The sequence below is a fragment of the Malus domestica genome, chromosome 06 (assembly GCF_042453785.1).
Source record: "Malus domestica chromosome 06, GDT2T_hap1".
Lineage (NCBI taxonomy): Eukaryota > Viridiplantae > Streptophyta > Magnoliopsida > Rosales > Rosaceae > Malus > Malus domestica.
This window is the reverse complement of record NC_091666.1, coordinates 799,098-812,435: the sequence shown is the minus strand read 5'-3', so window position 1 is coordinate 812,435 and position 13,338 is coordinate 799,098. Positions and strand designations below refer to the sequence as shown.

The 13,338-nt window shown below is 37.4% G+C and overlaps 2 protein-coding genes across 2 annotated transcripts; both read left to right on the top strand.

Annotated features, from left to right (window-relative positions):
- The first annotated feature begins 116 nt into the window (after window positions 1-116).
- On the top strand, window positions 117-7,201 carry LOC103436725 (cysteine synthase). The gene is made up of 10 exons (XM_008375176.4): window positions 117-549; window positions 2,623-2,732; window positions 3,149-3,206; window positions 3,801-4,064; window positions 4,721-4,858; window positions 5,126-5,177; window positions 5,288-5,367; window positions 5,602-5,661; window positions 6,097-6,177; window positions 6,844-7,201. Exons 1-10 carry the CDS (start codon window positions 292-294, stop codon window positions 6,934-6,936), a joined length of 1,194 nt encoding a protein of 397 aa, XP_008373398.1. The 5' UTR covers window positions 117-291; the 3' UTR covers window positions 6,937-7,201.
- Window positions 7,202-8,279: 1,078 nt separating this feature from the next.
- LOC103436726 (U-box domain-containing protein 44-like) lies at window positions 8,280-12,947 on the top strand. Its single transcript, XM_008375177.4, has 4 exons — window positions 8,280-8,833; window positions 9,628-10,200; window positions 10,287-10,596; window positions 11,146-12,947. The coding sequence occupies exons 2-4, from the start codon at window positions 9,646-9,648 to the stop codon at window positions 12,714-12,716; spliced, it is 2,436 nt and encodes an 811-aa protein (XP_008373399.1). The 5' UTR covers window positions 8,280-8,833; window positions 9,628-9,645; the 3' UTR covers window positions 12,717-12,947.
- The last annotated feature ends 391 nt before the right edge of the window (window positions 12,948-13,338 follow it).

Here is a 13,338-nt window from a genome sequence, read left to right as displayed (position 1 = left end):
AATGTGGGTTAGACCGGTTTATGGGGCAATTTCGGAACGGTTCGAGCGGTTCGGTTCTTTCCCGTTTTATTTTCTGCCGTAGTCATTATCAACATGGAAAAAAAATGGTGGCGGACGAAATGAAAAGTCTGCTGGGTTTGGAGTTAATTGTAGTTTTTCAAAGGGCAAAAGGGTCAAAAAACTTGTTGCTGGCCTGGCTTAACGGGTTTTAAATACAACCTTAATCCGCACCCACACCACTCAACAAGTTGACGCTGACACAGAGAAGCTCACAAGCGAAAGCAACGAAAGATGGGTTCTTCTGCCGCTTCTCTGACCAATCCGCTGACATCATCCTCCCTCTCCGGCCCCTCGGAGCTCGCTGCTCCCATACAGTTCTGGGCGGCCTGCCCCACCACGACTACCGGCCTAAGGTCCACCAGTATAACCAAGATCAATGGTTTGAGGCTGAAAGGCAAGTCTTGGTCTTCGTCTGTGGTGTGCAAGGCTGTGTCTGTGAAGCCGCAAACCGCTGTTGAAGGTCTCAACATTGCCGAAGATGTCACTCAGGTATAACCATTTTTCACTTTTTTTTTTTTGTTCTCTGCGAAATGCGAATTCCAGTAGGTAATTGGCTGCTACGTTTGATGTCAATATTCGAATGCGATTCTTGATTTTTAAATTTAATTAGTTTAATCTGCTTACTTGATAGTGCATTTGTATTCGTAACTGTAGATTGGTTTCATTTGATTGATGTTGTGTTGTTGTTGGTTGAATATGTTATGGAATTGTAATTGGTTCTTTGTTTAATTGTCCCCAAATTCATTTTCAACGTGCTTTGAATTTTGAGGGGTGACAGGGGTCACGAATTACTGCCGTTTTTTCCTTGCAAATGATCGAAATTATGAAGCTGGTCGGTTTGCTTTGTTGAAACTATAGATGGCAAGGTTAAATTTCTCTCCATTACAAGTTTGGAATAAGGAAGTTAGGAATATCCACATTTCTTACACTGGTTTTGTTTTTGTTTTTATTTACTTTTGGGATGCTTTGATTGATGCTAGTGAGGTCAACCCTCATTGTGGATTCACTTGGGGTTTGATTTCCTTGTGGAGAGAAGAAACGATGTTGTGAGTTACTTCAGGTCTACTCTTCACTGTGGATACCTTTTAATTAACTTGAAAAAATTGATAATATCTAGGATCATTTGTAAGAACAAGAGAGAGGTAGTTTTCGCCCTTCTAGTTTCGTTTTTCATTTTTATTTAGTGTACTTGATATCGTCAACTCTTACTTAGGAATGTTAATTTGATACAGATAGCCAAATACTGTATCTTTTTTGTTTTATTCAATTAACCCACTATTTAGGTTGCACAGTTACGTTATCTCCAAGAAAATTCAGAAGGTTGATGGAGCATGTCATATTCGTAGCTGTTTTGCTTGAAAGTGAGTCCATGTTATTGTTATTATCGTCGATATCGAGATCTTTCTGGGAGAGTGGACCTGTGTGATTACTCACACTAGACAAAGAAGGATGAAGTTTGAAATAATTTTAATCAGCATTGTGCCATATTATTTAGTTATCTATATTCCTGATAACTAAATAAATTTTAATGAAAGCACCAATAGGGTTCTACCCTTTTAAACTACTTTATGATAATTCTAATGCCATCAACTGTCACTTGTGAGTATATAATTCTTTCAAACTATAAATGGGCAATATTGTTTTTTTAAATCAGAAAATTTAAAAGTTAAGACATTTTAGAAATTGAATTTATAAGGAGTTGAGAAGGTCGGCCCTTGCTGAGATTAGGGTAGCATTTGCTTTTTGATTGAATAAATGAATAGACATTGCCTTTTGTGAAAATCTGGAACATGCTTAAATAGGCTGCAAGATCTAGTTATAAGGAAGTTCTGGAATAATCCATGGAAGTCAGAGTATTTAGTTTAGCTGCATGGAAATTAGAATCGTATTATTATTTTATATTTCTATATAAATATTGGCTCTAAAAAAATTGGAGTTCATTGAACTTTAAAATCTGAGAAACTTAAACTATGTTTCTTCATGTGATTATATCGTTTAGAATTATTCTTGTGCAGGGACAGAATATTTTCAATCACTATATCAGATGCTTCAAGCTGTTTTTCTTACCGAGAAGTCTTTGTCGAGGAAAGAAAATTTCAATATGTATAGTATACTGAAAAGGATTAGTTTTGTCTCCTTTGATGAGGCCTGTTCTAGTCCACCCTAAAATCCAATATGAGAATTCATAGTTCGTAGAAAAGCACACATCTCTTTCTTCTATATTTTTATCAAGATTCAAAGTAAAGCATGGAAGTTCTTTTGCCTTATGTCATACCAAACACAAATAGCTGAGAATGAGTGAAATTTTTTGATGTGGTGTTGAGTATTGAAAATGTAGTTAACTTGGGTTGGGTTGAAATGCTGATCTATGTGATGGTATTATTTGAATTTTGTTGGAAATGCTATTTCCCTTCTTAACACTGAGTACAATAGTACTGAACGTTCCATTTTCTGGTTAATAGACATAACTAGAAATCATGTGACTACAATGTGTACGTGTTTTTCTTCTAAATTTGAATTCTTTTTAATTCATTTGTTACAATCGCTACTTTGGTGATGCAGCTTATTGGGAAAACACCAATGGTGTACCTGAATAATATTGTAAAGGGGTCGGTTGCAAATATTGCTGCCAAGCTTGAGATTATGGAGCCATGTTGCAGTGTCAAGGACAGGTGAGGAAGCATTGACTGTTATTCTGGGTACTCAGCACTTGGATTTTTTTGGTTTTTTAATGTGATTCTGAAACATTATTCTCAGACTGATGTGAGAGAAACAAACCCCTGGATTGATATATGAAATGACATAGTTACTTGATAATGAACTCTACATTTCATAGCTTAGCTTTCAATAAATAGCAGTTATGGAGAACAAATTTCCATATATAATAATTGCTGGTTTAAAAAACTCAAAAGCGTATGGCAATAAATGTGCATTACTGGCCTTCTCCCTAATTGTGTTTGTATGAGTATTGTGTAATTGCACATCTTGTTATGATGAAAGCTAATGTGTTTATTTGTCTTTTGATTATTGTAAATATCATATGTTTTATATTCCTACTATTACTAATGTGTTTGATGTTCATCTTCAGAATAGGTTACAGTATGATAACTGATGCTGAGCAAAGAGGACTCATAAAGCCTGGACAGGTAGCTTGTTATGGATATAAATTTCATGATGTTATTAAGACTAAAAAAAGAATATAGTTCTTATGCATGTGCGCTAATGAGTAAGATGGTTTTTAATTAGGCTGCATTGCTAATTGGCTCTTTGGTTATTCCCTAAAGTTATTGCTCTCTGACCAGCCATTAGTTCTTTGGTTCTGATTTCAATTCCAATTAGGGTTCCTGTTGCAGAGGGTTAGTTCTAAAAGATGCCTATATACTAAATAGTATCATAATTCATAATTGCGATGCTGGCCATCTGTGCATGCATCGTGCTATATTTTCCACCTGTAATTGGATGTCCTTCAAATATTGGCTGCTTTTCATCGCCATGTCTTTGTGGAGTGTAGACTTGTGTTGAACAAAATTTACAAAAATTCATGGAATCATGTAGCAATGTTCTTTTTCCCATAATTTAGTCTTGGCTGTTTAAAACTTGAAATGAGTGCATGGTTCGCATGTTTAGATATTTGTTGTTTTGGTTCATGTAAAATCAGACATGCCTGTGAAGCTTCACTTTGTTTCCTTTTCATAGTTTCTTTACATTCTTGACATTGTTTTATTCCCTTATTTTTTTAGAGTGTCTTGGTGGAACCCACGAGTGGAAACACAGGCATTGGCCTTGCATTTATAGCTGCAACTAAAGGATATAAACTTATCTTGACAATGCCAGCTTCAATGAGTTTGGAGAGAAGGGTTCTTTTAAAGGCATTTGGAGCTGAGCTTGTTTTGACTGATTCAGCAAAGGGAATGAAGGGAGCAGTTCAGAAAGCTGAAGAAATATGCAACAGTACTCCAAATGCATACATGCTTCAACAGTTCGACAACCCTGCTAATCCTAAGGTGTCTTGGCTTCCTATCTCTACTCTGTTTATTATTTAACACGGGTCGTTTTAGCATCTATGCTATTCGGCCACTTGCATTTGCATTTACTGCCAGGTTTCAGTTTTGGTTTTCTTTCTTTGTCTTTTTGTAATTGTCATATGCCTACACAAAAGGCCAGAGAATTCATGTTAGCTTCGTTTTACATATCCATAGTGATGGTGGACGTGGTGTTTATATCCTGTCCATGGGAATATTTGTACAGTGCTGACCTGCGGCCCAAATTTTGTTCATTATATGTCAAAAAGCAGAATAGTGCTTTGCTTAACCTTGGAAAGAACATTGTGTAGCTTAACCTTGGAAGTATATGGAGTTGGAAAATTGGATAATATTCAACTCAAATCCCAGAGATATTCACATGAAAGAGAAAATTGTCTCTTGGTAGATTATTTTTCTTCTTAGATAGTAGATACGTTCACTTTTCTTTTATCTGTTATGATCATTTGCTTCGAACTTTACATTTTTTGGCATCCAGAAGCACGTGAGTTTGACCTTTGTCACCTTTCCATAAGGATAGCAAATTGGCAGAGAGATCTTCTAACTAGTTGTAGTGTGATGACATTCTGGCTTCCAGTACAGTTAGATGTCTATATTTATATTGGATGTTCTATATGCAGATACACTATGAGACAACTGGTCCAGAGATCTGGGAAGATACAAAAGGCAAGGTGGATATATTTGTCGGAGGAATTGGAACAGGTGGAACCATTTCTGGTGTAGGACGGTTCCTTAAAGAGAAAAATCCTAAAGTAAAGGTATGTTGTTTTTCTGATTCACAGTTTCCAAGACATACACGCAAACATCCTGACCAACCAGGATCTGATAGCTTCACCTTGAATGTGTCAATTATAAGGAAAAGTTAACTCGAATCAGATCCTGGTTTATATCTGTATTGGCTGGAGGGAAAATTGTTTTTAAACAGAAGATTTTTCTTCATTTGCATTCCTTTTCTTTTTCGCCGTCTTTCTTTGTTTTCCATTCTGTTATTTATGTTTCCACCATCTGATCTTAAAAATTAACAGATTATTGGCGTAGAACCAACGGAAAGCAACATCCTTTCAGGTGGAAAGCCAGGTAAGATAGTAGAGCAGCATTCTGATCATCTTAATGCAGTGTTTTTAAAAATATTATGTCATTTGTTCGTTAATTACATGCTTGTTTACTATTCATTGTCGAAAATGTAGGTCCCCACAAGATTCAAGGGATTGGAGCTGGATTTATACCTAGAAATTTGCACCAGGATGTTGTCGATGAAATTATAGAGGTCTAAGATCTTATTCCAACTCAATCTAGTTACATTATCCTTATATGAAAGCTAACTTTCCAAGTTACACAATCAATTGTGCTTACGTTAACGTTTGCAATACAAATCATGTTTACGCTGTAATTGATCCTATCAAATGTTATTTTTCTTGTCATTTGTCTATGTATCATTAATTACATCAGGTCTGTTTGGAATTGCTTTCTAGTTTTTTCTCACAGATAGTGATCTTGGCAGATCTCAAGTGATGAAGCTGTTGAAACTGCAAAGCAATTAGCACTCCAGGAAGGCTTGTTGGTACATGTTTTCTACTTTTCATCTAAATTTATATTTAGACGAAGGAAAAATTAACTTAATCCTCATTCTTGGGTGTTGGGATTAATCACCTCAAGTGGGAGATCACATTTTGGACGATTACATTAAAGGGATGCCTTTTTTCCACACATAGGTTTTAGATTACAACCGGAGAAGAATTGGAAGCACATTTTTGACGATTAGATTAAAGGGACACTTTTTTGCACACATTTCAGCACATTTTAGCACATTCGGTCGACGACATGAAACCTTTTTCATTGTCAATGGAGCAAAAATGAACTTTCTTTCCTCAACCTCTCCATCTGCGACATTCTTTCACAGCCCATGAATGAAACCAAGTAGGGAAAAAGTCTATGGAGTAGAATGTAGAGTTGAGATCCAATTTCAGAATATTTTCTAATAATTATTTCGTATCAGGTTGGGATTTCTTCAGGAGCAGCTGCTGCTGCTGCAATCAAGGTTGGTAAGAGGCCTGAGAATGCAGGGAAGCTTATCGCGGTATATCATCCTCTCTCTATTTTCTCTTAAAGTAATTCTTTTTGCATAGAATTTACATACTGCAAGTTGGGAAGATATAAAAGGTGTTCATTTTAGATCACGCACACACAACATTATACCGAGTGCAGAAGATTGCGTAGGCTCTAGAACTTATATCCTACAACTGAGGTGGGACTATGAAAATGTAAGACTTTTTCTTCGAATTTTTTCACATGAGATGGCTTGAGATGGTTTCACTGGATGCATAGTTCCTACAATTGTTGCTGGCTCTTATATTAGATTAGATCTTGTCCAGAAAAAGAGGCCATAGATCTTACTTAGCTTGTCACAAGAGGTCTGTGGAATTCATGTGGAATCAAAACTAGGGAATTCCCACAGGAATTAATTCGATTGTGCACGTGGCATCTTACTTTTTACCAGTTTGGTAAAGGGGACAAAAGTCACTCCATGTTTGGCATGTGTGCTTGTTGGTTGGATTCTATGCAGTCAAGGTAAAATCTCACTCATGGAGTATAGAAGCATGATATAATGACGGGCTGGTAGTCCTGGTTGTTCACACTGTCATTACTTTCTCGGGCTGTTTGTTGTCTGATCTGCGCGCACTCAAAACTATATTGCTTTCAATTCTTTGTGTATTAATGCACTTGAGAATTTGACTGCTTCCAGGTAGTCTTTCCGAGCTTTGGTGAACGTTATCTCTCCACCATTCTTTTCCAGTCAATCAGAGAAGAATGTGAGAAGATGCAACCGGAGCCCTGATTTCCCTTGCTGAAGCAATTTTGTGACAGCGATGCACACTGTTTATCCCGTAACTTTCCTTTCATATTTTCCCGTTCACACGTTATTTCTTTCTCCGTAAATCTCCTTGATGTACTCCTTAGAGATAGGATCAATGGTATAAGAGTGTCCATTGGTAGCCCGGTTGCTTGACATGAATATTTTGAAATACTCAAGATGGAGAAGAATTTGCTGGTGTTGCTTATTTGAGGGCACACCTGTTAATTCATTCAATCGAGTTCCATAATTCTATTTTTTTTATTTTTATTACATCTACATCTACATAAAGGCAAAAGAAATAAAACTGCATTTTTCAATGTTTAGAATGGCCATGAGGTTTCAATTTCCTCATTAAATTGATGTCTAATTCTTCATTAAATTGATGAGTTTTTAGTCAAACTTGGTACAAATGTGGCTTATATATCCACCTAAATTACGAGTTTCACGCTCACCATGTAATCAATTTAATTAAAATTTAAATAATTTGTTGGGAAAAAGACATAAAATAAAGTTTTAAAACCTAATGTGAAAAAATTAAAATCTCATGATTCAAAACAATCCCTACTTAAAAGGGCGTAAAATGTAAGCCCCAATAAAAACAAAGTTTAAGTTTGGCCTGTCTGGGGTCCCGCTGTCGTCCAAATTATACGCTATACTTCCCAGACTTTACAAAGGCTTTGTGTTTTAAATTTTGCTACTCAATTTAGCCTTTTAGCAATTATATATATTCAATTATTTGATTGATGGCAAGTGACTTTTTATTACAGTAGTGGAAAGGAGTTGTGCATTTACACGACGGTGTGAGTTCGAATCCGTCGATAACTAATCTAACATCTAATCTAATAAAATTTATCGTATACGTATTCATTATACTTCCGAAAAATTTCAATTCATGATAGTCTTGCTAAAGCTTTCTATTCTCCTTCCACTTCTACAGTTCTACTCACCCACTCTACTTCAATTCGAAACCAAGTCACGTACCTAATAGTCCTTTTTGCCTCTTCTGGTGTGGTGGCAATAATAAGGAAAAAAATTCACAAATAGAAAAACGTATATTATTTTTCAATTTAAACCACAATAGTAAGTGACAATTATATTACCGTTTAGTGATATTTCACTTGTAAATTATAAGTAAGATGTTGTGGTTCAATTGTTATGAATGACGAGTTCAATAGCAATTCATTTTTCGATTCCGTAATATAATATCGTTTGCTTGTGTAGAAAAATAAAATGACGCAACGGCACCGTTTCGGGTTCTTTTTTTTATTTTTATTTTTTAACCTGTAGTTAAATAGTCGTTGGCTCCCGGGTGAACCCGCCAGCCAGCCAGCCAGCCTGGTTAAAGTGGGGTCGGGCGGCGGTGTGAAGCTCTGGTTCTTACACGCAGAAGCTGGAAGAGTAGAGATGACTATTCTCATCGAGTCAACCTTCTCTCTGTCTTCAATTCTTGCGTACAAATATCAAATTTAATTTTTCTCTTCCTTTTATTTATTTATTTGTTCTTGTTGGTATTTGCTGCTGTTGTTCTTCTCTTTAATTTCTTGCCTTTGGGTTTTTGGCTTTTGCTTCTTGTCTCTCTCTCTCTCTCTCTCTCCTCTCTTTCTCTCTCTCCCTTTTCCTCAGATCATCAAACTTCATACTTTCACACTGCACCATCATCAACAACCACATATTACAATAAAAGAAAACCCCAATTCCATTTCTTTTATTTTTTATTTTAATGAAAAAGAAGAAATTATCTGATTTTTTGATCCATGGACGAAGATGAAGTTTGTATTTGCTCATGCTTTCCTCAACCCCTATTCAAAATTTGTCTGCAATTCTCAGACCTAAATTAGAACACCATCTTTGGCCACCACAGCCCCATAACTACTCAAAGGTATGCTCTTCTTTCCTTTTCTTGTGCCTTTTTCTTGGTAATTTAGTTTAAAGCATAAACCTTTTGCTAAACTTAATAGTTGGGCATGATTTTCATTCATAAATATGTAATTCGGTTATCTAATCTTATCTAATCTAATCGAAACCCTGATTTGCGCGGTGATCAATCTGTCTCCGCCTCGGCCCTGTGGAAGAAACCAACATAAAGATCATTAATTTGCAGTTTCTTAGACCACATTCTATCTGGGTTAAGTGTTGTTGTGCTTTATCTTATCGATCCAGTACTCTTATTGTGTTTTTACTTTAGTTTGCTCCCTATTTCTACCGCTTGTCGTTCAAGTGGGAAATGCAAATATTGGATTTTGCAGCTTCTTCCTGAGAAGCTGACATCAAGCTGTTGGCGTTTCGTCCAACACCTGGATTTTAGAGATTCCACATATTAGTTTTGATGATCTGCAGGATATAGGAAATTTTGAATGTTTGATTCTGACCTCCAGTTCTTAGTCAAACATGATAATTTGCTCCAAATGTGCTGCTCTAGTGTATCTTACTGACCCAATCTAGTATAATTTGTATAGAACATTCGTGCAATGCAACTCTTGCAGTATACTGCACATCCAAAGTTAAATCCTTTTTGCATTGAAATGGAGTTAGAAAACAGTTCAGTTCATTTCCCATACTCTTTGAGCGCGTTCATTTTGGTTCTCGTTTGATTTTAGAGCTGATTCGGATTTACCGCTAGTTTGTGATTGTTGGTGTGCTGTTCTAACCGTATGCTGTATTACTTTGTTGCAGTAGGAGGATTTAGGTCAGATGGCCGAAAGTTGGCATGGAAATTATGACACCGGCAGTCCATCAGATGACAGCCATAAGTTTGAGCGATTGCACATCGAGCCTATTTATGATGCATTTTTTTGTCCTTTAACAAAGCAAGTTATGCGCGATCCTGTTACCTTAGAAAACGGCCAAACATTTGAGCGAGAAGCAATTGAAAAGTGGTTTAGGGAATGCAAGGAGAGTGGAAGGAAGTTGGTCTGCCCACTGACACTAAAAGAATTGAAAAGAGGTGATCTAAAGCCTAGCATAGCATTGAGGAACACCATTGAAGAGTGGAATGCCAGAAATGAAGCTGCTCAGCTTGATATGGCTCGTAAGTCATTGAATCTGAGCAGCTCAGAAAGTGAAGTTCTTTTGGCCTTGAAGTTTGTCCAGCAAATCTGCCAAAAAACAAGATCAAATAAGCATGTTGCACGCAATGCAGGGCTGATACCTATGATAGTTGACATGTTGAAGAGCAGCAGTCGTAAAGTAAGGTGCAAAGCTTTGGAAACCCTTAAAACTGTGGTGGAGGATGATTCCGATAATAAGGTAGTCCTAGATTTTTGTGTTTCTCTTTTCATTTTCCATGAAATTGCTATTTCTAGGGCCTCATACTAATATTTGTTTGGTTGTAGGAAATATTGGCTGATGGGGATATAGTACGAACTATAGTGAAGTTCTTGTCTCATGAGCAATCCAAAGAGAGGGAGGAAGCTGTCTCTTTGCTGTATGAACTATCCAAATCTGAAGCCTTATGTGAGAAGATTGGTTCAATTAATGGAGCGATTCTTATTTTGGTTGGAATGACAAGCAGCAAATCAGATAACATTTTGACTGTTGAGAACGCTGATAAAACATTAGAGAATCTGGAGAAGTATGAGAACAATGTGAGACAGATGGCTGAAAATGGTAGACTGCAGCCTCTTCTGACACAAATTCGTGAAGGTACTTGTACTTTCTCTTATCTTTACACTTAGCATGTTGCTAGAAGTAGGACAACCAAACAGCCAGTGCTCTTTGATAATTTATTTCGCACTACATGTCCTGCAAATATGGTAAACATTCATTTTTGTATTTATTTTTTCATAGACAAAACAAAAAACCGTTCTAACTGCAAAATTGAACTATTGTATTTTCTGCACCTTGCTTAGCGTCTCCAGTCCACTGCAGCTTGCATGATTCTGCTGAGTGTTTGATCCAAGACGAGTTTTCCTACTTATGAGACAACTATCCATTCGTTATTTTTTTTAATAATTAAATGTAGCTGTCCCGCCTATGACTTCTTGGTCTAAACTCGAGTACAGATTAATTTTCTCTATCTCCACCTCTGATTATTGTAGTTTATGGGGGGCTTTACAATTTAGTGGACTGTTGGTATTAGTTTGATCTATACTTTTCTTTTATTGTTTCAAACGAAGATATTTTTATCTCTCTCAAAAATTAAAAAAAATAATGTTGAGCATAACTCAAATTTCCTTGCTGATATGATTGCAGGCCCTCCAGAAACCCAACTTTCGATGTCTAATTTCCTTGGTGAGTTAGTTTTGGACAATGATGTAAAGGTCCTAGTGGCTAAAAGTGTGGGTTCAGCTTTGATTAACATCATGAGAAGTGGTGATATGCAGTCAAGAGAAGCAGCTTTGAAAGCTCTCAACCAAATTTCATCTTGTGAGGCAAGTGCCAAGGTACTGATAGAGGCAGGAATACTTCCGTCTCTGGTCAAAGATCTCTTTTTCGTTGGGACTAACCAGCCTATGCGACTGAAGGAGGTTGCTGCAACAATTCTTGCTAATGTTGTTAGCACAGACTACGATTTTGATTCCATCTTGGTTGGACCCGATCAGCAAACGCTAGTCTCAGAAGACATTGTCCATAACCTACTACATCTCATTAGCAACACTGGACCAGCAATCGAGAGCAAGCTTCTCCAGGTTCTTGTTGGACTCACTAGCTCTCCTTCAACTATTCTGAGTGTTGTTGCCGCCATTAAAAGCTCAGGGGCCATTATTAGTTTGGTGCAGTTTATTGAGGCTCCACAAAAGGAATTACGTGTGGCTTCCATTAAACTTCTCCAGAACCTCTCTCCACATGTGGGCCAGGAGCTAGCTGACGCCCTACGTGGCACAGTGGGCCAACTTGGAAGCCTAATAAAAGTCATATCAGAGAATATTTCAATCACTGAAGAGCAAGCAGCAGCCATTAGTGTCTTAGCTGAACTACCGGAGAGGGATCTAGGCCTTGCCAGGCAGATGCTAGATGACGGTGCCTTTGAGCTGGTACATTCTAAAATAGTTAAGATCCGCCAAGGGGGGAGTAGGGGTGGCCGCTTTGTGACGCCATTTCTAGAAGGACTTGTACGAGTTCTAGCCAGGGTTACACTTGTGTTGGCTGATGAGCAAGGTGCAGTTTCTCTGTGCCGTGAACTTAATCTTGCTGCACTTTTCATTGAACTTCTACAGTCCAATGGACTGGAGAATGTACAGATGAGTTCGGCAGCAGCATTGGAGAATTTATCACAAGAATCCAAAAATTTGACAAGATTGCCCGAGTTGCCTACACCTGGTTTCTGTGCTTCAGTTTTTTCATGTTTTAGCAAGCCACCTGCCATAAACGGATTGTGTCGGCTTCATCGTGGGACGTGTTCACTTAGAGAGAGTTTTTGTCTCTTGGAGGGACATGCTGTGGAAAAGTTGGTAGCTCTTCTGGACCACACAAACGAGAAGGTGGTCGAAGCAGCACTTGCAGCACTCTCTACTCTGTTGGATGATGGGGTTGATATCGAACAAGGGGTTATGGTGTTGTGTGAGGCAGAGGGGGTGAAGCCTATTCTTGACGTGTTGTTAGAGAAACGGACAGAGAATCTGAGGAGGAGGGCAGTCTGGGTAGTTGAAAGACTATTGCGGAGTGATGAGATAGCCTATGAAGTTTCTGGAGATCCGAACGTGAGCACCGCACTTGTTGATGCCTTCCAGCATGGTGACTATCGAACCCGGCAGATTGCTGAACGTGCCCTGAAGCACGTTGACAGGTTACCAAACTTCTCTGGTGTCTTTCCGAACGCATGATAGATATCTTCCCCGGTGGTTTTTATTGTTATAGTTTGCGAAGCTGCCATTGGAGGGGGGTATATATTTGTTGTATGCAGATTTTTCATTTGTTTTGAAAGAAAGCTGTTCATTTGTTTTTAAGGATGGTGGTGTCTCCATCTACTTGGGTTTCTGTTAATCAGCTGCATTTTTTGTACAAATTGTTAAGGAAAATTCTGTTATACCCAGATTTCGATTCTGGAACACCCACTTCTTGAACACCTCTTTTTTTTTTTTTTTTTTGTTTGAGTACATCGAATTTTTACACGAGCGGAGGGGAAGTTTGGCTAAGCCAAACAATGGAGAACCTAAATTCTTTTTTGATTTGTAAGGATTTGTATGGATTTGTATGGACAACTCCCACTTGTATTATAGATTTCTATGGATTTGTAAGGATTTCTTTCATGGATTTCTTAGTATTTCTTTTTTTACTCCTACAACATAAATTCTTTTCTCAGTGCACAATCTAAAAAAGACATAAACATATATATATATTGATATGGAAATATAAACCAATCAAATGTCTTTTCTTTCCCTTTCTCATTTGAATTGTGATTTTTTTACGAAAAATAATTTTAACTAACCAAAACAAGTAGTGCTT